Here is a 26233-nt window from a genome sequence, read left to right as displayed (position 1 = left end):
ATAAACTTTGGGACTACAGACAGCTATTTCCGACAAACAAGTATCTTATCTTTAGTGATTTCCATAGATTACTCCATACTTCCACATACCCGTATAGATGTCATAGTATTTTCTGCCATTGATACTTTACTCTTTGTTCTATTAGTGCACGGCGGAGCTTCCTTTCGGAAAAGATAAAAGTAGCATTCATTATAACCATTTGTTTTTCACCTTGATGCGCTTCGGATTACTTCTACTTTCCGTATGGAATCCCCGCCTCAGTTATTGCTTGGTCCACCCTCCGCGTTGGCTAAACTACTACTAAAACGGGATACAACCACCGCTGAAGAGGCAGCGACTCCTGGCGTGAGGTCTTTTTGCCCCCCGCTGTTTAGCAAGTTGTTCAGCCTTCTCTTTCATTTCTATTTCGTAGGCCTCCCTCGAGACATACTCATATTCTCCATTTTCCAAACGTTTATACCAGCCCTGGATATTATTCTTTGGGATCGCGGCAATCGCCAACCACTCCTGCTGGTCAGGATTCGGGTGTTTTATATTTGCCTTTGCATACAAGGCGGCAGCCTCGCGAAAGGAACTTGTTATCCCCGCAGTATGAATTCGGTAAACGTAATTAATTCTTTTTACCGGAATCGAAGTAGTCGTCCACATATTGTTTTGTTCTCCTGTAGTGGGCGTATTATGCGGGTAGTAGTAGTAGTAGTAGTAGTATTAGTTAACGCCGGGCTCGGCCCGGCTTGTTAGCCGGCCGTTAGCAACCTCCCGAGGGGTATCTCGGCGCGCGTTCTATCTTCTTTATTTACACAGGGGGAAAACAAGGAGGGCAGAAGCGGATCGTGCCTGACCGGGTTCGGGCCCGGTCCTGCTTAGGGGGTTAGTTCACTAACGCGACCCCGTACCTAAGGTGTACGGAAGGTTCGTCTGACGGCTTATGCCGTGAGGTGTGGGTGAAAAGGCAATAAATCTATTCCTCGTCAAAGTTCGAATCGCTTACGATCGGTGTCCCTAGGCGTAAAGTGCGTTCGTGGCGCGCGGGGCGCTGGCGGGCCGCTCTGGGGCGGGCGCTAAAATAGTTGGTGGCTATCGAAAACGCCTCAAAGCTTTTCGGTTGCCCGAGGCTTGTCTGGAAGAATTTGCGGCGTTGGGCGCGGTTTGGCGGCCCGACCGGCCGGTCGTTGTCAGGCCACGGCCAATTTCTCCACACCGCCCGCGAAAAGCGGCAATGCACCGGGTGTTCAGGGGAGGTCCGCTTCCAGCACCAGACACACGAAGTGTTTGCATCCTGGTGGTTAAAACGGTCATAATAAGCTTTAAAATCGCCGTGGCCGGTCCTTATGGCCAAATAATGGCCCAATAGGGGTCTTGGCAAACGCAATTCTTCGGGCTCCTTTCTTGGTGTATATTGGAATTTCCATTCCCTATATACGGGGGACCGTTTACAAAGTTTTTTACGCTACCAATCTTTTTTTATATTCGAAAAAATAGCTCTAAAAACCGTGCCGGCACCGCTATACGTAGTTTACTAAGCCCTCGGGTCTGGGTCCGGCGGTCCGGCGGAGCCGGCCTTGGCCAGCTCGTCAGCCCGATCGTTTCCCGGGATTCCCTGGTGCCTAGGGCACCAACGGACCCGAACTTCGGTACCTTGTTTTCGGAATAAATCGACAAGGTTATGGAACTCCAAAAAGGCCCATTGGGACGAACGCGGCGCGTCGCCTTTAAAACCCCAAATAACCGAGGTATTGTCCACACCAATCCAAATCCGGGCGCCTGGCTGGGCCCTGGCTACCGCCTGTAGCCCTCTTAGGGCGCCAATCGCCTCGGCGTCGAAAACGTGGCTTTCCGGCGTAATAAATGCGGAACCTGCGGCAAATTCCAGGCCCGCCCTAAAAACGGCCCATCCGTACCCTATTTGGACGCAGTTATTTTCGTGTTTTTCCGAACCGTCCGTATATACCACGATATCGTCAAGTAATACCATGTCCAGCCATTCCATAAAACGGCGGGCCGCTTCCTCTTTTGGGACTCCTCCGGTGGGGTCAGTGCGAGAATCCGGGGCATTGCGAGGTGCGCGCAACTCTAGTCTCCGGATCCGCGGGAGAAGTTGTGCAGCCGTTTGCAGGGTCGTGGCCGAATGGCCCGAGTTGCGGGCACAAGGTGTTTCACGCAGGCGGCTGACAAGGGGGTGCCCCTTGTCCGCGAGCCTTAATCGGGCGCCGTATTTCAGGCGGGTATAGGCCAGCGCGACGCGGGCCGAGGGTAATCCTGCGTCCCTAAAAACAGTGGACGAGGGGGTGGTTTTATACGCCGGGAGGATTGCCCGTGCCGCTAAAACCAGCGGTTTGTTCAGTGCTTTGAGAAGTCCTCTTTGCTTATACGCTGGGTTGTACCATACCTCGGCTGCGTAGGTGGCCGATAAACCCACGCATGCCACCGCTGCCTTGCGAAATGCAGCCGCAGGCGGTCCGTATTTTACTGCCCCAAAACTTTTGAGGTAAGCAGCGACCGCCATTGCTTTAGCAGCCCTTTCGGCCACGTAGCGGCGCCCGTCTAGCCGTCGGCTGAACCAAAAGCCAAGCCAACGCATGCCCGGGTAACGCTCGGCCCCGGAAGCGCTTTGTCCGCGTCGACCGCCCGGTAGTTGGACCGGGGTAACCGTTCTACCATTAATCCGGATTTCCGGGTTGCGACCGTGCCTTTTCTTAGTGATATGGATCACCTCTGTCTTTTCCGCTGCAAAATGGATTTTCTCTTCCGCCGCAATTTCGTGCATATCCCGGAGTTTATCTTCCAGCCAACGTACGTTCTCCTCCAACGAGGGTGACGATTTCCATGTAAACACGTCGTCTGCGTATGCCAGCCGCCACTTCGCACCGTTTTTAACGAGGTACGCCAAATATAGCATATATAGGATCGGGGAAAGGGGAGACCCTTGCGGGGTGCCGCACCCAAACCGCCTAAAGCCCGTGGTCGTACCCTCCAGCCGGACTCGGGCCTGGCGGCCGCTTAAAAAGTTAATCACGAACCTGAGGAGCATTTTACTAAACCCGAGGCTCCGCATTTTCCGTATTAATCGCCCATGGAGGAGGGCGTCGAAGGCGCCTTGGACGTCGCATGCGACAAGGGTAACTTCCTCCCCGCGAGCTAAAGCCTGCTCGATATCGTGGGCGAGGGCACAAACCAAATCCGTCGCCGATCGCTTGGGTAGGGCACCGCCGTAAGTGCAGCTAAGGAGCCCGTTGTCGTGTATGGCCCAAGCTATCCGGCGTGCAACGAGCCTTTCGAAGCCTTTTCCGATGCAGGAGAGGAGGGCTATAGGCCGCCAGGATCGAACGCTACTCCGGTCTTTCTTCCCCGTTTTCGGTAGCATCGCGACCTCGGCCTTCTTCCAAGGCGCTGGGAAATATCCGAGTTCCAGGCAACGTTGGTAGAGCCTGCGCACCGGCTCGGCCAACGAAGCCCATCCGGCTTTTAATAGCCGGACGGTCGTTCCGTCGATGCCCGGGGACGTGCTCGTAACCCCAATGCAGGAGCGCTCCGCCTCTTCCGCACTCACCTGGGTGTCCCAAGGGATTTTAGCCTCGTCCGCCGACCAGGCCTCCAAGGGGTCTCCCTGCAGGTCATCCTCCGCCGAAAATCGGCCAAGCACCTCCCGCTGCAGTGCTTCCGCTTTTGCTAAGGGCTCGCTCACTTGCTCGCCGTTAATAACCAGCGGCGGGGACCGGAGGCGTGGTCCGGCTCCCAGCCAGCCCACCATATTCCACAAATCCTTATCGTCGCGCAGTTGGTCAATCCGGTGCCTCCAGTAATCCCGCTTCGCGGCCCGCACCCCTTTCGTGTAAGCTTTCTCCTCGGCAGAGGCGTCTGCCCTATTTACAGCGCTCCGTTTAACCCGCTGGAATTCGACCCAAAGCCGCTGGCAGTTTTCGGTCCACCAAAGAGCCGAGCTGCCCCTTTTTCCCGCCGGCGTACCCACGACCCACGTCACTTGCTCCCATAAAATTGTAAATTCAGCTACCCACGCGTCCAATACGTAGCCATCGGCCGCGGATCCCGGGTCCGGCATATCTTGCATGCCAAAAGCAAGTAGCTCCGCGAACTTTAGTAGCCGGTCGTCCCTAACTGAGACGTTGACCGCCTCCGGGCGGGGGGCGCCGCGCGTCCGCAGCGTGGTATAAAAAAATTCGTGGTCGGAGCCTGTGTAAAAACTGCTATCAACCACAGTTACCGTGCTGGGGAGGTTGGAAAAAACCATATCCAGTAAACCCCCGTCGCGGTGGGTGGGCACGCCGATATTTCCTGTAAAATGCATGCCCTGGGCTTGCGCCCATGCCGTCAGTTAATCCCCTCCGCGTGCGTCTGTGCGGCCTGGCTGGTATGCAGCAGCCGCTACGTTAAAATCGCCGCCTATCACCGTGGGTCCATTTGGCACGGTATTGCATACCATTTCCAGCGCGGCCTCAATACCCGGAGCCCTATATACATTAATAAACAATATTCCGTTAATTTCGAACCAAAGTACGTCCCGCGTATTTTGGCCCTGCGGTAACCGTCGTTGTGCGGCCCCTAGGGCTGCCCCCTTCTTGACGTAGGTGAGCACCCGGGGCCGGAACCCAGTCATGGCTTCGTAAATGCTCGCGTGCCATTCGTCCACTGGCGCAAAAACATCATAGCCCGGGTGCGTTTGTGTAGTCGTCTTTAGCCCGCACCATGGCTCTTGGACGTTAACCAGGTCCACTTCTCTCTGGTGGCATAACTCCAACAGGCTCAGATGCACACCCATCCTTTTGCCTACGTTGGCCCAAACTACGTCGAGGCGTTCCCGCTGCATGTTGCCGAGCGAATATTTCGTCATATCAATCGATGGGTTGCTTCCAAGTCTATCACATCAGCGGGGCAAGGTTCGGCAGCCGCTGCGTCCTCCTCCATTTCGGCTGCCCAAACGATTTCTTCGTGCACGCGTTCCTGTTCGGCCTGCAGGAAGTTGCGGATGTCCGCCCCTGCCGCCTCGCATGGCCGCGCTCTTTTGTTTGAAATGCTCGATCGGGAGCTCGAGGTTTGCGAATGCTGCGATGAGGTGCTTAGAACCGGGATTGCAGGTGCTGGCTCTCGGCGGGCCGCCTCAGCCCGGTCGTTAATAATCGCGGCACGGTTGGCACGTCCGATTCTGCGGATCCCCTTTAGTTTACGCTGTGAAGGTCGTTCAAACTTCCCATTTACCACCAAAGGTCGGGCAGGGCAGTTCTCATATCCGGATGGGAAATGGCCGTGGCAGTTAACGCATTTGGGGGCTGCTTTGCACGGCTCTTCCTCTGTCGCATGTTTTGCTTCACCACATATGCCGCAACGCGCTTGCCGTACGCAGCGACGTATTTCGCAATATCCCTGGCAGCCATCGTGGTAATGTGTAATTTTGCGTGACTTTTCAACCTTCCGCGCACGTTTCGACACTCCAAAAAGCTGAAAAGGCTTTACGGGTTGAAGGAAAAACACTATCCACGTGCCCTCAACCGTATGCGGGTCGTATCCATGCTTGAAAATGTGCCAGTTGACTGGCTGCTGGCCTGCTGCCACGGTAATCTCCTCCTGGATTACATCATGTACGTCCTTTCTTCCGTCCAGGCAATTAAACGTTCGGGGCACTCCAAAAACGGCGTATGTATGCCAGGTTGTCGGAACAGTAACTTCCCGCGCGTCCAATGCGTCCATAATGGCCTTAACTGCGTTGGGGTTGAGGAGTTTTTGCCGTATTTCCTCAAAGGCCACCGTAACACCCCAGCCCGTGGGGGTACGTTTGGCGTTTGGGATTTCACTGTGTGGCACCGAGACCAATTCGGCCAATTTGGTGGTTACCGCGTATGGCTCCCTCGTCACCATCCGCAATTTGTCATTTACGCGGATCAGGATCCGGTTGGCCGGCTGTTCTGTCAAACGTTTCGGGGCTTGGGGGCGGTCCCGGCCCGATTGGGAGGGAGCTGCGGAGCTGTCAGGTGCATTGCCGGGCGTCGTACGTATCGGGTACGAGCGCGTGGCCGGGGTTAAAATTCGCGTTGGGGCCGCCGCTGGTGGCGTGGCGGCTCGCTCGGCCCATGTGACCGATTTGTTAGTGGGCGTGCCTTTGCCTTTGGAGGCCGACGACGCCGTGCCCGTCCTTGTAATTAAGATGCTGCGCCTTTCGCTGGAACTGGTCGGCGAACGCGACGGGGAGCGCGAACGCTCTTTTTCAGGGAGGGTGCGACTGAGGAACCAGCCGCTGATCACATCATCAAGTTCGAGAACAATTCTCCTAAGCGCGGCGTCCTCCGGGGCCTGTAAGCTTTCGAGCTTGGCTGCAAAAACCTCTTCGAGCCAGCTGCCGACTGTTTCCACGTTTTCCAGCTCCTGCTGCAGTGTTTTGATGGCCAGGGCCGGGAGGCTGGAGTACCTTCCGCGGCCGGCCGGCTCAGGCGCATTAGCGGTGCGCGTGTCGAGAGATACGTGTTCCGACTCGGCCTGGCCCGGCGGCAAAGCCTGCGGCGTGCTCTGCGGGCGCGCGCGGCGGTTTGAGACCTCTGGTGAGGCCATGACGACCGGCGCCCGGAGGGCGAAAATTCTTCAGCTGTTAAGCTTATTGGTGTGTTTGGGTGTGAATCGCTAACAAAGGTGGGTCTGACCCATGAATGGTGGAGGATGCTTGATATTATGCGGGTAAACCATTATTCCCGGCGTGAAAACATTCTCCATGTGCCTAATAGCAATATCTTTCGACGCGGATGTCGACATGTACACGAGCCTCATGAGTACATTGGCAGTTGGGTGATAGTTGTAAAGGTTTACTTCGTCGTTGTTCATTTCACGGGGCGCGATGGCGCCAATGTATTCCATTTGTGCGGGGCTCATGTGTTCTCCGAGATAGACAAACTCCGGGACGTTGGTTGAAACAACTTGGCACACAGCGGCGGCGCAGAGAGCGAGGGTTGAATAGCGCATGGTTGCAACAAGTGATAAGGATTGTGATGAGAAACTTATCAAAATAGATTGAAAAAAGCTAAATGAGTGTGTGGGTTTAGAAACGGGTAAAAGGGTCAACTGTTGGCTGACTCTGTGAGGAATTATTCACAAGGCTGCACGAATAGTCGCTTCGGAAATGCCCACACTTTATGTTTGGATTTTTAGATGAGCTTCTGTCTTGCACAGCCGTATAATATTAAGCAACAAGGAAATGCCTCGTAGTGCTATATTATTATATTTAGGCGAGTTATATAAAGTGATAACTATCATGGTTAACTCTCTCGGATCGCGCCGAAAATTCATGGGGATTATTACATATCCGGTGTTTATAATAGGGTAGGTTTATTATGTGTCATCTGCGCATAATCCCCTGACTCTACAATTTACAAATATAACCCAGTGGGTGCTAAAATTTAGCGCAAGGCAACCCTAGGAACGCCCAATACGATGTTTGTTTACACCCAAATAATTCGCCAAGAGCTAATTAGCTGAAAATTGTGATCCTGACATTAGATTTATAAATATGATTTACTTACCTTGTTATTATTTTGTTTCCGAAAATATAATTAATTTAACATACAACCTTGAAAAATGCACATTACACTTATTTTAAACGCCCACTATAACAAGCCCTAAAGTCACTCACCTTTTACAACAACTTCCTAATTACAAGTTTGTATTAAGTTTAACATCTATTTATTTATTATTAAGTTTCTCTAAAAATTAAAGCCTTATGAAAATCCACGTTTAAAATATTAGAAAGTTAGGGCAGGTTAACGGTGTATAATGGCACCCGGTACTGGCTTTACTGTGGTATACACTGTTTATATACTAATATTTACTTTTTGTTAGGAATCAGGTTATTCGCGGTAAATTGATGCGTTTAACGCTAGAATAATTACGCCCAAAATATTTAAGCACGTAAATTATTACTGGCTACTTCAACCCTGTTATAGAATTTTTAATTATTTCATAGGCATAACACTCAATGCATAAACATGCAAATTTTTCGCAAGATTTAATTTACGGGCTTCAAATTAATAGCGTTTGTTATAAGATCGACGGATGAAAACTTACCAAATTCAAACAAACTGTGAAAGAAAGGGAAAGAACCCGGCTCACGGGCGCCTGAATGGTTATTTGAAATGGGGGCTTAAAATTAAAATCAAGCGACTTGTAAATATCGAGTATGTATCTTGCAGATCTCATTGCCATTGGGCGGTTTTTAATATGAAAGTTAAGTATAACTTCTCTGGTTTACAAGTCAAAGTTATTTTCGAAATTCGCATAGATATAACATGGCCAGCTTTAAACAAATAACAAATATTCTTCAGATCTGTAAGTGAAGCCAGTTAGAGCCTATTTGAGAGTCACAGACGCTATACTGCTGGTGTCCCAGGCAAAAGCTCCTGGGCCCAGCATGGCAAAACCCACTGGTTCTGGCGATGTCCTCTGTTGGCATCACTACAACGACAACATACGGCATACGTTTAACCTCGGTCAAATATATAAGAAATAAACACCATGAGTAATCCATTCTGAATTAGTGCTACACGCGACTAACTGGTTTACGGATTTAGACCGGCAAGTATATGACTGCAATATTTGCTGCTGTATTCTTATTATATCTTCTTAGTTTTAATTCCTCTGCGCAAAACTTGTCAATCTTGCACGATCTTCAATTTAAGCCGGAGATCTTCTCAAAGCCCGGAACAGAGATTCAGCAAAGGATCAACTGTTGTTAATGCTCCTCACTTTAGTTCGGCAATATATTCCTTCCAAGATCTACGAAAATCAAGGCAAGATGGCCGAGTTGGTCTAAGGCGCTAGCTTCAGGTTGCAATTCATGGTTGTGATGTGATGTTTGCTAGTCTCGCAAGAGGCGTGGGTTCGAATCCCACTCTTGTCATAGAGTTGGTCGAGCGGTAGCTCAGTGCCCTGAGCCAGAATGACTCGTGATGAATACCAGGGTTCCTTGTGGGCAATACGGCATAGCCGAATGCCTAGTTATCAGGGCCGTGGTCAAGGGATAAATAACCATCCATCCTTCGACATCTCTTTTGTTTTTGCAAATCCTTGCAATAAGGTGTTTCTCGGCCTGGGCCGTTAATGTACCATTTTTTCCCTTTTTGAATTGCGATACCTCGATAGAATAGCAATTTTGGTAACTAGCTAGCATGATATAAAAGTTATATTTGGTGTTATTCAAGGAACTTTTACTACAGTTATGGTTGGTTAAATGTTTTATTCGCAATTTTTGTTTGGAAAAGCTGGACAGCGTGGAATATACAGACCTATTATAACATGCCATGGAATGCATTATACGTCCATTGTAGTTAATATTCCAATTTTTACGAGGAATTAAATATGTGCTCTTTATTATTTATCGCAAAGCGTGCGACTTTCCGATGTATAATGTACCGAGACGACACGTGCCCTGCCTGGATTCACCGATGGGGAGCGCCCATATGAAGGAATGCTTAGAAACGTTTGGAAAGTTATTTGGCTTCCCTGCGCGCTTGTTTTCAGAAGAAGAAGAAGAAGAAGAAACAGCAAGTTCGGTTGGAATTTGGCCACGGTAAGCAAAATAGCCTTATTGTAGTGTACCCAGCTGCTGCATTACTCGGCGCTTTAATACGGTTGCGGGGGATGGGAAGCCACGCAAAATTGGCCGCACCGTTTAAACTTCGGGGTATTCCCAAATAAATACCGGGTCAAGGGTTACGGTCCTGAAAATCTCAAGTGGCAAAGTTACAATCGAGGGAACGGAACGGATGAAGATTTTATAGACGTTATCCGACCCGTGGGGATCGGGAAGAAGAAAAGGAAGGAATTCATCCCAATTTGTGACTTTCTGGAAGATCAAACGATACTAGATCGATGCTTTGACAGAATTAGGTCTTCGCAAGCTCTGTTTGCAAGGCTTTCAAGGTATATCGGATGATCAGCTCAATATGGGGCGCTAAAAAGTCTTTGGGGAATACGGGGGAAATGGGAGTTCCTCGTACGACTTCATGGGCCAACTGTTTCGGCACCCCATTAAGGCAGTTTCTTGACACCTCATTGGGGACTCAATCCCGCCTCATCCGGTTGGCGCAAGCTCATCAGACCAAGGACTTATGCACAATGAAAACCAAGCCAGGACCCTGGGCAGGCTCTCGTCACTTTTAGGGTCTGGAAATTTGGCCATAGGAAGATATGTGCATCTCTCATTTGGTTATATGCTTTGTGACGCGAGGGGAAAAAAGAACAAAAAAAAAAGACTCCTCGGTCTCGCTCCTCAGGCTATGTAAAATTATTCGCTTGCAATTCCGTTCAATGATGATGCTTTTGACAAATGCGCCCCAACTCAGCTCCTCCTCTTCAGCCCAATCTCCAACGCCAGCGGCTTCCTCAAGAACCCCTCTCTCACCTCCATAACTTCCTGCCTGACCTCGACGTCGTACCTTCTCACCCACGTGGCGGCAATCATCTTCATCTCCATCTCGGCCACGTTCCTGCCGACGCAGGCCCTGGGTCCGTAGCTAAAGGGGATGAAAGCGTTCTTCTGCCGGGCTGTGAGCCCACCGTTCTCAATCCAGCGCTCGGGCCTGAACTCGTCGGCGTCGGGACCCCAGATCTCCTTGCTGTGGTGGATCGTGTACGTGGGGACGCTCAGGACCGTTCCCGGCGGGTAGTGCTGGCCGCGGATGGTGACTCCCGGAGACTCGGGGGGTACCTCACGCGGGAGGCCGATTCCCGAGGTGGAGTGGATACGCAGCGTCTCGTTGATGACGGCCTCGAGGTAGGGTAGGTTGCGGACCATTTCGAACGACGGCGCCGTGACCCCCTCGGGGATGGCGGCGTCCAGCTCGGCCTGCAGCTTGGCGAGGACGCCGGGAGTGCGCGCGGTCCAGTACAGCAGGGCGCAGGAGCTGTTGCTGGTGGTGTCGCTGCCGGCGATCAGCTGCGTCAGGGCCTCGGCGGCCAGCTCCTCGAATCCCAGGGGCTCGCCCTTGGCGTCGCGGCCCTCCTGCAGCCGCGCGAGCAGGTCCTTGCGGTTCACGTCGGGCGGGTTGTCGAGGCGGCTCTTGACGCGGGCGATGGCGATGCCGGCTAGGTTCTGGACGGCGGCCAGGCCCTTGGTGAAGAAGGAGTCTGGGAGGTAGGCGGCGTAGGGTTTGAGCTCGGGCAGGGTCCCGAGCGTGGCCGAGACCTCGCCGCGGCGGTTGAGAATCTCGACGGCCGGTGCGTAGATGGGGTCCGAGTCGACCGACATGCGAACCTCGGCGATGTCTGCCCCGGCGTTGAGCATACCAAAGGGAGCGCCGAAGGCGAGATCGCCAATGGTGTCGAAGGCGACAAAGCTGGGAAGGTTGTTTAGTATGGGATTGAAGGTTTGATTGGGTACAAAGTAAAATAAAAGAAAAAAGAAAAAACTCACTTGAACCACTGCAAACACTCGACAGGCGCCCATCCATCAGACCTCTTGGTCCGTTCAATCAAGTCGTCCCACTTCTTGGCAAACAGCTCCATATTCTGGTGAATATACGGCTCGAACTGGCCGACGCTCTTGGGCGCAAAGGTGTGGCTGACGAGCTTCCTCTTCCTGGTGTGCTCCGACCTGTCACGGGTGTTGAACAGACCGCGACGGATCGAGACAAATGCGTCGTAAAATGACGACTTCAGGAACCCATTGCCGTGGCCGTAGATGATGTTGATGGCCTCATCATCAGCGATGGAGACATGGTTCGGCTGCACCCGAAGCACGGGGCCGAGCCGGGCGTGCGCCTCGTCTACCATGAGCGACCGTTGCCCGACCCGCGAGGTGTACAGCAGCCACAGGTTCGTGAAGCCGGCTAATGGCGATGCCGGCTGGATGGCGCGCAGGTGGCCAAAGGTGGTGAAGTATGGCACCACGTAGTATGCGACCAACATTGCGGCGCCCAGGGAGACGAGCCCCCATGGGGTGAGGAGGAGGTTGAAGATTGCCATAGGTGCTTTTGGCGGTCGGTATGATGCCAAGTCTAGTCTATGTCTAACAGACGCCCAATTGCCTTTTTATTTCTTCGTCTAATAACATGTAAGCTTCGAGGGGTCAAAGCGAAAATGGGAAAGGGAAAAAAAAACAGAACTTTTATACTTTACTTAGCCCAAAGGAAGAAAAGGAGAGAGAGAGAGAGAAATAAATACCCTAAGTCAAGAGAATTAAGGGGTGACAGCTTTCATCTGGAAAAGTATGCATAGCCCAGCGACGGACAAAGTCTGATGGGTTGTTTCCCGCTTTTCTATCCCTTCTCCCGCCAAACCCGGAGCCATCAACCATGCCCCTCTAAGGAAAACAGAGAGGGAAACTCAAAAAAAAAAAAAAGGAAAAAAAGAAAATCAATAAAACATTGCCGAGCTTTTTACCAGCGTTAACCGGGCTATCCTATCCACAGAGACAGGTTTCGTCATTGTTCCCCATATTCGGTAGAGCTTTTCCCCGCAGACAGTGAAGCAATAGCCCCTCAGCTTGGAGTCTTGGAGAGCCCAGTGGTTATTCCTGGGGGGCAGACCCGCTACGGCCCTGGGTGTCGGCAGTTTGCGGTCCAATTGCGGATAACGCGAGAGGAATCATTGGATGTCGCTGACTTGGGGTTTGTTGTTTCGTTTTCTCCATGGCTGCAAGGTACATCGAGTGCTGCTACATACGTCCTACGCATGCGAAAAGACTAAAATCTGATACTACAACTCTAATAAATTAAGACATGGATTCAATCAACGAGTCGGGTCACACGTATTTCCCAGCACCATGGACAAGATGATAATAATGTTGCAATGTTGTGGGTTGCAAAAATACCACGTGGTGTCTGGGGGAAGAGATGCGGGTTGAATGACTCTTGGCACGTGGGCGGTAAACAATTATCAAAGGGGGGTTGTCAAAGTGGTAAGGATTATAAGTCGCGGGGCAAGGATCAACCATCAACGCTTCTACAAGCCTTCAAATCCCTCGTGGCGCAATTGGCTAGCGCGTTAGACTGTTAGGAAAATAATCCACAGCAGTTCATCTAGAGGCTGGTGGTTCGAGCCCACCCGAGGGAGATGATAAACTTTTGCCATTTGAAATTTTGTCACCTGTTTGTCATTTACTTTGTTTGCTTTGCCTCCCTCATTCATTAATTAGTTCTTTTGTTTGTCGTTTCTCGTGTATTTTTCCTTCCTATTTTTATCTGCCTGTTTGATTAATTGCATTTTAATCTACCTTGGGTGGCTGTGCGTGGCGTGCCTTGTGCTTGACCAAAAATGAGACAAATTCTGATGTTTTGTTGCCATATTTTCTTGGAGTTTACTTTTCATTTTATCCCCGCGCTCCCTTCATAGCTGCGAATTGTAATTTGTGGCTCCGCCGATGAGATTAGGTTTGTCGGCCATAAATCTGTCTCGCGCCTTACCATCGATCGGGCTTGGGGAAAATGGCCGATCGAGAAGCAAGAATCGCAAGGCGCATTTTGCACACGGAAATATAAATCAAATCGACATGGCTTTGGCAAAATGAAAACAACATTTGTACAGATAAGATAAATATGTTGTCAATTTTACAGATGCGCAAAAATTCCTCCCTTGCATAACCAAATCACGGCGTTTAACAAAAATCGCACGATTGTCGCATGGATACCAATCCTGTCAACTTGTCCCAGACGGTGAATTACCTCTTCTGTACTGGCTCTCTTTTTCGACACATTCAAATGCCACCACTCCCATGCAGTTGAGGCGCTTTTTAATCTCGGATGAAGCAGTCCTGAGAAATCTTGGCAACCAATTGCAAAATGCATGGAGCCGCTTTTCCCAGGCAGCCACCCAAGAAAAAAAAAAAAAAAGTACCCGTCAACCGTATTGTAAACCTGGTCTAGCGCTAGTTTTGCATTATCGGAGAGCAAAAGAAGCAAGATGCCGTGTCTGTGAGTGGGTGGTTCGTTTAAGCAAAGCGGCTGAGAAGCTTCTTTACTATCATGTCTACGTTTATCTCCTTCCCTTCTCCTTCTTCTTTTCCTTCTTTCTCCCTTCTTTTTTTTTTTTTCTCTCCTTCCCCTCCATCCCACACCTCTAACCATCGTCAATCTTTACCAACGGATTTATTGCCATAAGCTTCACTCGTTCGCTTAGGCAATTATTCACCAAGGCGCAACAACAAACATCTTGCAGAGACATCTCGTCCTTTTTCAACCCACATAAACCAACCGTCAACAATTCTCAACGACGAAAAAACCCGCACAGTCAAGATGCAGATCCCCACCATTTGGACCGTCGTGACCTCGGTCGCCCATGTCCAGGTTCGCCAGGTCCAGGACTGTGAGGCCATCGTGTCTTCAGTCTCGGCACAGATGCCACCCATGCCGACGGTTATGGCGTCGCTGTTGGAGGCCGCCAAGACGGACGTCTGCACCATGACCGCCGCCATCAGCTACGAATCCGAAATCGAAGAGTACCAGACCAAGGTCGACGAGTGGCTCAAGACTGAGTCGAACGCTTCTCTGATGATGACCCTCAACGCCTGCGACGACTACATGGAGTCCAGCTACAGCTCCCTGTACGCCGGCATGACCACCTGCGCCCCTCCCAAGGACGGCTTTTCTCCTAGCGACAGCCCCCAGACCGGTTCCGCCGCCCCGACCAAGTCGGCATCGACTACTTCCAATGGCTCGACGACTTCTGCCAAGACCGGAGCGACTTCGGCGGCTACGGGTGCTGCATCTTCGGCCACGGGTGCTGCGTCTTCCGCGGTGCCCGCTGCCGGTGCTGGAGCCAGGTCTACCACATCCATGGTTCTGGCGGCAGGAGCTTTCCTGGTGGGCGGCTTCTTGGTCTTGTAGAGAAATGGAAAGAGAAAGCTGGAAATGCTGTCATGATCTTGGCTCGGAAACAGTCCGGTGATTGTTTTTGGTTTAGCGTTTATATTATGTTTTAATACTGCCCACACATAGCAAACAGTAAACTTGAGCTGTTTACTACGTATTTTTTTTTCTCGTCTCTTCGTCCAAAATGAGCGCAGCCTCCGGACCACGGCCCGCAGCTTAATCCCCCCATTTCTTCGAAATCTCACCAATGAGAATGGCCACCTGTGTGGAGGGCTCGTCTCTTCTTTCGCCACATGGAATTGGTTCGTCGGATCTCTGTACTCAAAATCCGAGAAAAGCCCCGCGTTCATGATCCACTTGCCTGCTGGGAGTAAGAAGCTGCTAGCTCCTAACTCCGCACGGCGAAGATTTTACCTTTTCACGCCATTGCGATTGTAGTATATAGGTAGTTTGACTGGGCGGTTTTTTTTTCCCCTCCAGATGTACTGGATTTGAAGAGACTCACATGTAAAATAGTTCACGAAAGTCGCTTTCCAAACAACCCACCTTTCAACATTCTTCACACGACTCCGTTCCCCCCTCCCCCCCAATAAAAATGCCCGTCTACTGCATAACCGGTTCCAACCGCGGCATCGGCCTGGAGCTGGTCCGTCAGATCGCCGCGCAGCCCGACACGACCATCCTAGCCCTGACCCGGACGCTATCCAACAACCTCTCAGACCTCGAAGCCATCAAGTCGTCGTCGGGCGCCAAGGTCCACATCCTCGAGTGCGACATTGGCAACCCAGACTCCATCACCAACCTGGCCTCGTCCGTCACCAAGACGCTCGGCTCGGGCGCCAAGATCGACGTCCTGATCAACAACTCGGGCGTGCAGCTCTCCAACACGGAGACGAGCCTCTCCTTCGACCCGGCCGACATGTCCGAGACGTTCCGCATCAACACCATCGGGCCCGCGCTGGTCGTGTCGCGCCTGCACGCCGCGTCGGCGCTGTCCACCTCGGCGCGCGTCGTCAACATCTCCTCGGGCCTGGGTTCCATATCCGCCACGCTGTCGGGCGGCGACGACAACCGGTACATGTTCTCCTACAGCGTGTCCAAGGCCGCGCTGAACATGCTGACCGCTCATCAGGCCGGCAGCCTGCGCGCCGTCGGGGGGTTGGCCGACGCAGTGGTGGTCTCGTTGGACCCCGGCTGGGTGCAGACGCGCATGGGAGGCGGCGGCGCGGACCTGACGCCCGAGGTGAGCGTCCAGGGGATACTCAAGACGATAGCTGGGCTGAAGAAGGAGGATAATGGGGCGTTTTTTGAGTACAATGGAAACAGGAGGCAGTGGTGATTGGGGGGGATTTGTTTTCTGGGCAAATCTAGTCCAAAAAGAAAGAATAATTCTGTGCGGTTTGAAAGGTCAAATGCGCACAAGGTTTTGTGGCAAAACAATCGGGATGTGTTTTGTTCGCATCGACCGTGATGTCAAAAGCCTTGTCGGTTTTCTAAGCGAGATGATGGCGATGCAATTGATGTGTTTTGGCCAGGTGTACCCGGTTAAGGGTTGTTCGCCTGATGGTCTGACCAGGCCGACTAGAGGCGACACAGTACTCAAGCAAGTCAAGGTAACTTACCCAAGGTAGGCAGGTCAGTAGTAACATAACAGTGAGGTAGTAAATTGGGTCAGCGGGGAATTTGATGTCATGGTACGGGCATTATCGTTTTTGGGGGCTTGGGAGGTGAGCAATTATGACTTTGGTGTCTTTGGAGCTGTCTTTTGCAACTGTCTTTGCCGTGAAGGAATTTGAAAGCCAATCTATGTGACAATCAGTTTACCTCCACCTTTTTTTTTCTTCTTCTTTTTTTTTTTTCATCATGTTTTCTCCTTCTGCAGTACAGACGCCCCAAAGCTTGACAAGACCGACAATCAGCCACGAACTTGGCAGGGCGCCGAATGCAAAGCGTGCAGTAGCTCGCCGACTACCGGATGCAGAAAGCAAAACAAAAGAAAAACCCGCAAAAGACCTCGTACTGGGACGTTCGCCACTCACTATATTACTGGTAATTTGCACTATGCTGCTATCCATTTCTACCAAGGCAACCTAACTTGTGTCACTTGGCAAGCGGGAATTGTATAGCCGCGGGGCAAGCTAAAATAAACGGCGGCTGGATTCCCTTTCCAAGTTCTGAAAATAGATTTACCAGCCACGAGAAATTGCGGGATCGTCAATTGAGCTGTCAACATACTATGGTAGATAGTTTTGCAGATGCAGACAAATACTACCTAGACAACGCACAACGTGGGTACCCTTGACTCAATTTACTTGATGAAATGGCACTCTAGGCCTTTTCGGAATACGAGGGGTCCAGTTTAATCCAACGGCTAATGCCCCGTTTGAGCCCGCCCCAAATCAGGAATTTTCGGCTGAGAAATCCCGTGAGACCCCTTTTTATTCGTGTGGTACGGCATGGTTGAATTCTCGTAATGTTTTGTGCCGGACCTACCGATCGGCGCTATGGAGGCCCGCAACGGAACACTGTGGATGTTAGGTTCACCATGCTTGCTACGGTATGCTATGAGATCATGATGTACACATTGTTTAGTGGGATATAATTTCCCTAAATGCCAGGCTGCTATGCGAACAGAAAGACGTATAAAGAGGCTGGCTGTCTGTCTTGCATACCTCGGTGTAGAAACCTTTTCGGAAAGCATCCTCACCTGAGAACATACCTACAAAGTAATCTAATACACAAACACAAGCCTCAAAAGCATCACAGCCGTCAAAACACCTTAACTTAAAAAACCCCCAAAACCGTCAAAAATGCATTTCACAACCACCACCATCCTCGCCCTGGCCGCCGCCACCCTCACCGGTGCCGTGCCCACCCCTGCGGGCCAGGCCAAGTCCATGGTGGCCGACGTGCCGCAGTGGACCATCACCGACTTCACGCGCACGTGCGACGACGCCGACACCGAGTGCAAGGTGCAGTTCGGCATCGACACCAACGCCGGCGGCAACTCCACCGCCACGCCCTGCAGCTACAGCGTGACGGCCGGGTCTCTGGCGTCTCGCGCTTCCGTCGCCAACGTCGACTGCGGCAGGTACAAGGTCAGCTCGGGCTGGAGCGGCCAGTTCGAGGTCGGCTTCACCACCCTCTCCGTCGTCGACTCGGAGAAGAAGCTCATCGTCTGGCCCGCCTACACCGACAACCAGCTCGTCAACGGAAAGGCTGTCAGCCCTGACCAGAGCTACGCTCCTCAGACTCTGGGCTAGAAAAAAAAGATCCATGAAGATGGTGCATTTTTGGGGAAAGGAAAATGGGGAAAGCAGAAAAATGAACAAAACGAATACCGCGCGTTTCTGCGGCTCACGATGTCATGTAACACTAATAATTTATGACCATGTAATACAAACTGCCTTGTTTTTTTTTTTTTTTTTTGTCTTTTTTTTGGCATGCATCTGTACTCGCTCAATCCTGTCAATGCGGTGTAACTCTGTCCAAGTGCAAAAGTTCATCTGATCCGGATCTCGGCAATTTTTATTTGTTTGTGACGAAGCAAAAAAGGGTAAACCCGGACAAAAATGCCAAGAACGATTGCGCTGCGCCTCTCAAATTGCAGTAAGCGCTGGTCCAATTGAAGACCGCCCAGCGCTTACCCTCCCCAAAGACCGTAACCCTACGAAGTGCCTGCAACGGGTCGGCATTTCTGGCCCTTACAGTACACGAATTCGGTCAGCAGCCACGCAACTGGGATCTGCTAAGCACTGTCTGTTCTTTTGAGATGAGTTTGAAGCCAATTGAGGCTGTGTTGCCTAAAGACGTTTGTTGTTGTTTTTGGCACTGGCCAAGCTATACTTACTCTTCTGTCTTGATGCTGACCGTCTGGCCAAGCAAAAGGAGCATCGCTGCAAAGAAAGAGCAAGAAAAAAAAAAGAAAAAAAAAAAAAAAAACGGAAATTCACCGACGCTTGTTGGGTTTGCCACAGCTTATAATCAACTCAATCGCGCTGCCTGTTGAACGCCTCGATCCGGATCTGCATCCACCCCCAGTTTTCCCATTCTCAGCCATAATAAGCATCGAACCCCCTTGAACCCTACCAATTGTAGTACAGTTCGAATACAATCCACAGTACCTCAGATCATTGACAAGCATTATTCGGAAGCAGAGAATAAGACAGTGTATAACCAAAAAGAAAAAAAAAAGGCAGACAGTGAAAACAAATACTAACAATGCAGATCTTTAACCTCCCCAGCACAGTCATCCTCTTCTCCATATCCCATACCCTCATCCACTCCGCACTCGCAACCCCCGTCCCACGCGGGACGACGCCTCTGACCACGGATTATGACTATGGATACGACCAAATCCAAGCCAAGACGAGCACGACGGGTACCCCCAACCTTGGAGGCGTCGGCAACGTCAACAAGCAACAGCTTGGACAGACGACGGGGACGATGGCAGCAGCAGGAGTAGTCACAACGCAGCAGCGACCACCCGCCCAGAAACAACAGCAGGTATCGGCCGGTCCGCAGTCGGTAAAGACGACGACCACGACCACCAGCACGGCACCTCCAAAGAACGCCATGTCCCAGCAGCAGCAGCAGCAGCCGCCGCAGCATCCGGCGGCCGCGGTGAGCCCCTGGTTGGACGTGGCTGACCTGCGCAAGGAGCTGGTGGTCGACCCGGCCATCTTCAAGTCGATGTTTTACCACCCCAGCCCCAAGCAAATGATGAGGGAAAACCCCGTTATGTTCATAACCCACATCCGCGGCTACGAGCCCGAAAAGACCTTCTCGGACCCGGCCGCTGTGATGACAAACGATCAGGTCGTGAACAAGTTCAGAGAGTCCGAATTTGGCCTTCCTGCAAATCTCTTTCCTAAGCTAACCTACTACAAGATTGAGACCTCTAAGGTGGCCCCGAGTACTGCAGGTGGGAAAGGAAAAACTGTATACAACCTGGTGGAACTGTATAATGAGATGATGAGAGTAGGCGCCGAACTTGCCCTCGACCCTGAGGACATAGTCATCGCTACCGATATGACGTTGGTCAATATCGAACTCAAGTCTGACACCATGGGCAAAGTGGTTGGCGATGTGAGTCGGGGATTTAGAAAGGCTACGACTTGGAAATAGATAGAAGCTGCATTATTGGCTCTTGTTCTTTCTGCAAACACGTGGAATAATCAACCACATTTCAAGTCATGAGACCAAATCAAGCCTGGTATTATTTACTAACTTTAAATTAGTCAAGCAAATGATGAAACGATGATTGCTCAGCCTTCCACTTGCAGTCGCTTTTTTTTTTTTCTGTAGTCATGTCACATCGCTATGTGCGTGTTTTGTTCGTCTCGAGAAAACCAGGGAACCTATACAAGAGAAGGAACCAACCGGTAAAAAAGAAATACATATAAGAAAGCAACAAAAAGCCATAATCATTCATCCTTCTGATGTTGCTGACTCTCGAGGTATTTAATAACCTCTGGATCCTGGCTAGGTGGCACCTTCTTCCACCTCTGCACATCAATCGTACCCTCTGGCAGTATGGGATCATCTGGCCTCGTGTCGGGATGAACCTCCATGGCACCCGACGGCGTCCCCTTCCTGGCCGCCTCGATCATGGCCGGTAGGTCAATCTCGTTCTCCGCCCTGTTGCCCGACAAGGTGGCGACATGGGCCTGAGCAGCGCGGGCGAGGGCCTCACGCTGTGCGGCCGGCATGGTCTGGATGCGGCTGGCCAGCGCCGCCTGGTCCGGTCGCCCCATGGTCGCCCAGTCGTAGTTTATGGGTCGCCGGAGTACGTCGCCCGCCTGCAGCACCCAGTTGTCCATGGCGCCGTGCGAGATATTCTCATCACCCTCCTCTACCGTGCTGCGCCGGCTGCGCCGCCTTTCCAGGTGGTTGCGCTTCCGCTTGCTCCACTTGGACGGCACAAACACTAGGACGCCTCGCCAGAGGAACCGGAGAATCTGACCAAAGAAGTGGAACACCTTGCCGGCGTAGCGGTCGGGTGTGAGGCGGATGAGGACACCGAGTGGGATCGTCAAGATGCCGAAGAGCATGGACCAGCCCCACTGTGGCCCGTTCAGGGGCACTGTTTGGAATGCCTGGCCGCCCTTGTAGATAATGACCATTTGTCCTGCAAACGTGAGGCACTGGACACCGATAAACCAAGGGTTTCTCAGAACGCCTTGGTACCAGATGTTGAGCTTGTTGTCGACACGTCGGCAGTTGTGCTGGTTGAAGAACTGCATCCACACGTATATGTTGAAGACTAGCGTCTGCAGCTGGTCTTCTTCGAGTTTGGTCTGTGGGTTCCACAGTGCGTCCTTGCCGTAGTGAAGCGTGAATATTACAATCAGTTGGTACAGGGCCTGGCCGACAATCATCTTCCACATTGTCAAGCTCACGAGTGATGTCTTGCGTGGTTGAGGTTTGCGCTTTAGGAAGTCGGGCGAAGGATAGTCGGTCGCCAATCCGAGGGATGCAAAAATATCCTGAAAATGAGTCGATTAGTATTGAAAGGACTTTTGAATAGACAAGACCTATATTTTGCTCCGTGACTTACCATGATCAGATTCATCCACAAAAGCTGCACAACCTTGAAGATGTTGTCACCCGACAGCTCGGAAACAACAGTAAGTGTACCGGCGGTAATGTTTATGGTGAACTGAAACTGCAGGAACTTGCGGACGGCGTCGTTCACAGTGCGACCCCATGACAGCGCCTTGACGATGGACGTAAAGTTATCGTCGAGCAGGATGATGGAAGCTGCCTCCTTGGCGACCTCGGTTCCCTGGATTCCCATGGCAAAGCCAACGTCGGCAGCCTTGAGCGCGAGGGCGTCATTGGTACCATCGCCCGTCACCGCAACCGTTTCCATCATGCCCTTCAGGTGTGATACGAGTAACAGCTTATCTTCAGGGCTCGAGCGGGCGAGGACCTGCAGACGCGGGATCACCAGGTCCAGTTGAGCCTCGCTGAGCTTGCGAAAGGTCGGCCCGTCCATGGCGATGCCTCCAGCCGTGTAGATGCCGCACTCGGTGGCGATCGCCTTGGCCGTGAGGAAATTGTCACCAGTAACCATGCGGACAAATACGCCGGCCTCTTGACACTTTCTGACCGCGTCGGTGACCTCGGGCCGGAGAGGATCCTTGATGGCGAAGAGCGATACAAAAGTGAGGGTTCCGAATTTGGCTTTAAAGTCGATAGAGGTCGGATCCTTGACGTCCTCAAACACCTCCGTCGGGTTTTGGAAGTCACGGTAAGCCATCGCCACAGGCCGCAACATCGTGATAGCGTACGACTGCACCACCTGGCGCATATTCATCTGCATCTCCGAGGTGAACTCTTCCGTCGTCAGACTGCTAGCATCCCCGTCTTCTTTGGCCCTAGGATCGCTCAATACATGTGTGCACTGGTCCAGTACCACCTCTGCAGCACCCTTGACCAATAGGCGATAGCCGCCATCGCCGGGAAGTTTGACCATGACAGCCATCCACTTGTTGGAGGCGTCAAATGGGAACATATCGACAATGTCGGCGTTTGTTCGCTCCTCGCCCAAGGGGCCCATGGCGAGATGTTCACGCGCAAACTTGAGCAGTGCCGTCTCTGTGCTCATACCTACGAAGCCATCGTCGCTCTCGAACGCCGTTGTGTTGTGAACGATGCCACTTTCGATAAGAGCCTTGACCTCTGGCTTCAGCGATGCAACTAGTTGGCGCGCAGAAAAAGCCGTTGCAGGTATGGGGGTGGGCTTTTTTACATCAGAGCCAGACGCCTCGGGACTATTGTCGGACTCAATTGTTGCGGCTTTGCTGTTGGCGACTCCAACCTCTGCCTCGATGGCAGAGGCCTCTTCCCCGAATGCCTCCGTCACTCCAACGTTGCCGACCACCACCGTCATGACGTTTTGCGTGAGGGTGCCAGTCTTATCGGAGCAAATGCAGGTAGCGTTACCCATGACCTCGCAGGAGCGAATCATGCGCACCAAGTTCTTGTCCTTGAGCATTCGCGACGTCGCAAAGGCCAAGCCGAGAGTAACTGCAAGCGCAAGTCCCTCCGGGACCGTGACAACCACGACCGTGACAGCCAGGATGAGGGTCTTGAAGAACCGCATGGCAAGAGCGGCGGGGGTTTCATTGGAGTTGGGGATGCTGACACAGAAGCGGATGAACATGACGAGGAAGAAGATGAGACCGGCAAGGGCACCTAAGACGATCAGCTGCCTGGCCAGCTTGCCCAGTTTCTGCTGCAGCGGAGTCTCTTCAACATCGGTGCGCAGGTTCATGAGCGTCCTCCCAAAGGTTGAATTGGTGCCCACCGAGATGACGAGGTAGTTCCCAACGCCTCCGTTGACTGTGGTGCCGCTGAGAATGAAAGGATCGGATGCGGTGACACGATGGGTCGTCTGCTTCTCCGACTTTGGCTTTTCTGGTACCTTAGGCTCTCCATCCGTGGGGGCGATGGCCGTCTTGTGTACCAGTTCCGACTCGCCAGAAAGAGACGACTCGTCCACTTGAATACCAGAGCCATTGACGAGCACACCATCGACAGCTACGACGTCCCCCGTTTCGATGTGCATGATGTCGCCAACCAAAAGGTCGTAGATGGAGATGTTCATCGTCTTGCCGGATCTTATGACCTTGACATCGCGCTGCTCCTTGCGTTCGTTGAGCTTTGCGAACTTGCGATTCTTGTTCCAGTCGTTTGATGCGCTACCAAAGACGATAACCGCTGTAAGGGTTTGAGTTAGCGGGAAGCTTGGGGAAAGGCAAGAAACCGCCGCGTTTAGGCACGCAGGCGCAGGGTCGGGATTGTAGCATACCAATAGCAACCATTACAGTGACCGAGTCGAGCCATTGTATTCTGGGTTCACCCTCCTCCGCCTCGACAGCTTCATAGATGCCCAGGGCGAGCGAAATGGTGGCACTGGCCGTCAAAAGAAAGATGAGCTTGTCATTGAAGGCGATCCAGGCAAGCTCCAAGAAGGACCTCTGCTTGCGCTTGGGCAGCCTATTCTCGCCAAACACACGCCGCCGATCCACAAACCCCACGGGTTGGTGGCCACCGGGGGCGCCCAGGTCTGCAAGATCTAATTTGAAAGCCCCATGTTTGTGTTGACCACCGACCGTCTCGAGCGGCTTGATGGCCGGGGGCCTTTTTTCCCTGCCGGCCCTGACTGCCTCCTCAAAAGGGACGGTACCCTCTAGTGATCCCTCGTCTATGCTCAGGCCGGCCTGTAGATCGGTGCGTAGGCCCGCGGCCAGACCATGAAGCCCGCCAAAGGCATCTAGGACTTCGAGCGAGCGCGCGAGGGAAAGCTTGTGAAGCTGAGCGGGGGTGAAAGCGAATTTGTTATTCGCGGGCGGCGAGTCGTCGGTCAAGTCAACCTTTTGCTCGACGGTCGAGGGTTGTTGTGTCTTCTCGGACGCCGGTGAGGACGGTCCGGTGGGAGAGGCGACTGTTATGGCGTCGGCCATCGAGAGGCCACTAAATATCCAACCCGGTGGGGGAGGTTGGCAGGAGAGAACAAAGAAGGTCGGGTTCGGGGATGAGCCAGTGAGCTGCTCTGGTCTACCTCGGCAGCATAGTAATTATCAGTCCGCTCAAGTTCCAATCAAGTCTTTGCTTGGGTCTGGTCGTCAATTTAGACTCGAGAACAGCGCGTGATTCTAGACTGGGAGCTCTGTCGTAATTTGGTCTCGATGTTTCGTCCCCACTCAACAGACGACGATGCAAAAAGCCAGGCAATCTGTTGTCTAGAACGACAACAAAAACAATGACAGACAGGCAAAATATCGGCCCGGTGAGAGTGAGTGGGGGAGCGTAGATGAAAAGTAAAGAAAAGTCAAGACAAATCTCCACGTCAAGCGCCTGGGCAAAGTGGTCCGGTCCGGTTAAGGACCAGAAAGGGAAGGGAAGGGAAGGGAAGGTTATTACTAGTAGGTCGGTCATCTTGTGCGCAGCCCGGCCAAGACATCTCTTGAATCAATCTGGCAGTGGAGACTCTGGAGAGGTCTGGCCTGAACTGCTATGGACTTGGCTTGGCAGGATTGATGTCGCCAGCAACATTTTGTCGACCATGACTGCAAGTGTGCAAGACAAGCAAGCCAAGGCAGCTAGGGATTCAACGACTTGGTGGGTAAATCTTGGCACTGATGTTTTGGGATCTTCTCTGCTGAGTGGACGAAGCGTCGCCGCCAAGGCCAGAGACCCGCCGCCCGGCTGCATCGTATGGAGTTTTTCACCTTGGCGCCGGGGGGATCAGCACGTGGTTGCTACTCGACTGTGGCTGCCAGTTGGCTTAGACCCGTCGCGTGATGAGGCTTAGCTTTTCGATATCATCTCGGCAATATCTAGATGATGAAGGGTTTGAATGGGGTTGGTTGGGACTTGGCGATATTGTGTCATTTTGTGTTGTTGTTTTTTCAACTGTTTGCGTGGACGGTTGGATAAATTGGATCGAGAAGTCAAAAGCGGGTAACACGGCAAGGGAAAAAAAAAAGTTGGTGGCTTAATTACTACAAATTTTCAGGCTTACTTTTTTTTTGGCCGATGGGGAAGGAAGTCCCTGGTTGCTAGCGAAGCTTGGTCCAAGCTATGGCCAGCTGAGGTCCTTGTAGTAGTAGTAGTTGGTTACACAAAGTACCTGACAGGGAAGGTACATAGTACCACCAGACCCTGTCAACCCTGTCAAGCTCATTTTGAGTTCCAATTTCCCTAGAACAATTTGGAACAATCAAGAAGCAAAACATAAAATAACTGAATGCTTTGACTTGGTTCTTTTCACTACTGGTGAGCCCTTGCTATGGTCCAGAGAAGAGAAGAGGAACAGAGCAGCATTTGGTTGCTGGTACGCGGACGAGGAGGGAAAGTACTGTGGGCCCGCTAAGCGCTACCCCGCACGGAACCAAACCCTGCGCCGATGACGAAAGAAAATCAATTGAGAATTGATTAAGCAGTTTCAACGGTACAGTACGGGCCTAGATTCGATTGTGCCCTCGGTCAGGACAGGTCCGTACTATGGTAGGCTTGGTAGGCTGCCAACACATCCAGGCCTGGCTGGGCTGATGTGCCTTTGAAGTTTCGTTTACCATAGTATGTTGGTGGCCTTGTAGTCTTGCTGGAATTCGTCTTTGCTACTGAGTTAAACACGGTGCTTGCTTGTGCTTTCCACCAGTCCACCTCCACCCTGAAAGTCGCGGAAAACCTTGCTGTGATCAAATCAAATACGATGGGACAAACATATGAACTGTCCAACGTCAAAAACGTATGATATAAGTCACCTAACCAAGCAATTCACCAGTGACTAGCTTGCATGTACATATGCACACTTCACACTCACCGCTTTGTATGAAATCTGCAAAGCCCCCTCCTTCATCTTTGTGTTTTTTTTTTTTTTGTTTTTTTGCCGATCGACAAGTAGAAAAAAAGACAGA

The 26233-nt window shown here is 51.9% G+C and overlaps 7 protein-coding genes across 7 annotated transcripts; 4 read left to right on the top strand and 3 right to left on the bottom strand.

The window, feature by feature from the left end:
- Positions 1-300: 300 nt before the first annotated feature.
- On the bottom strand, positions 301-6963 carry PgNI_09137 (uncharacterized protein; the record flags this gene model as incomplete). Its single annotated transcript, XM_031129126.1, has 2 exons — positions 301-616; positions 6761-6963. 2 exons carry the CDS (start codon positions 6961-6963, stop codon positions 301-303), a joined length of 519 nt encoding a protein of 172 aa, XP_030977905.1.
- A 3370-nt stretch (positions 6964-10333) lies between these two features.
- PgNI_09136 (uncharacterized protein) lies at positions 10334-11958 on the bottom strand (the record flags this gene model as incomplete). The annotated part of the gene is made up of 2 exons (XM_031129125.1): positions 10334-11330; positions 11408-11958. 2 exons carry the CDS (start codon positions 11956-11958, stop codon positions 10334-10336), a joined length of 1548 nt encoding a protein of 515 aa, XP_030977904.1.
- A 2267-nt stretch (positions 11959-14225) lies between these two features.
- PgNI_09135 (uncharacterized protein) lies at positions 14226-14816 on the top strand (the record flags this gene model as incomplete). The annotated part of the gene is made up of 1 exon (XM_031129124.1): positions 14226-14816. One exon carries the CDS (start codon positions 14226-14228, stop codon positions 14814-14816), a length of 591 nt encoding a protein of 196 aa, XP_030977903.1.
- A 580-nt stretch (positions 14817-15396) lies between these two features.
- On the top strand, positions 15397-16140 carry PgNI_09134 (uncharacterized protein; the record flags this gene model as incomplete). The annotated part of the gene is made up of 1 exon (XM_031129123.1): positions 15397-16140. One exon carries the CDS (start codon positions 15397-15399, stop codon positions 16138-16140), a length of 744 nt encoding a protein of 247 aa, XP_030977902.1.
- A 1471-nt stretch (positions 16141-17611) lies between these two features.
- Positions 17612-18064, top strand: PgNI_09133 (uncharacterized protein; the record flags this gene model as incomplete). Its single annotated transcript, XM_031129122.1, has 1 exon — positions 17612-18064. One exon carries the CDS (start codon positions 17612-17614, stop codon positions 18062-18064), a length of 453 nt encoding a protein of 150 aa, XP_030977643.1.
- Positions 18065-19022: 958 nt separating this feature from the next.
- PgNI_09132 (uncharacterized protein) lies at positions 19023-19928 on the top strand (the record flags this gene model as incomplete). The annotated part of the gene is made up of 1 exon (XM_031129121.1): positions 19023-19928. One exon carries the CDS (start codon positions 19023-19025, stop codon positions 19926-19928), a length of 906 nt encoding a protein of 301 aa, XP_030977908.1.
- A 69-nt stretch (positions 19929-19997) lies between these two features.
- Positions 19998-25146, bottom strand: PgNI_09131 (uncharacterized protein). Its single transcript, XM_031129120.1, has 3 exons — positions 23620-25146; positions 21361-23528; positions 19998-21289 (listed from the first exon to the last, which is right to left on the bottom strand). Exons 1-3 carry the CDS (start codon positions 24272-24274, stop codon positions 20228-20230), a joined length of 3885 nt encoding a protein of 1294 aa, XP_030977907.1. The 5' UTR covers positions 24275-25146; the 3' UTR covers positions 19998-20227.
- Positions 25147-26233: the final 1087 nt, after the last annotated feature.

This window comes from Pyricularia grisea (genome assembly GCF_004355905.1).
Source record: "Pyricularia grisea strain NI907 chromosome Unknown Pyricularia_grisea_NI907_Scaffold_7, whole genome shotgun sequence".
Classification (NCBI taxonomy): domain Eukaryota; kingdom Fungi; phylum Ascomycota; class Sordariomycetes; order Magnaporthales; family Pyriculariaceae; genus Pyricularia; species Pyricularia grisea.
The sequence above is the reverse complement of the archived record's forward strand: the minus strand, read 5'-3'. Positions and strand labels throughout refer to the sequence as shown.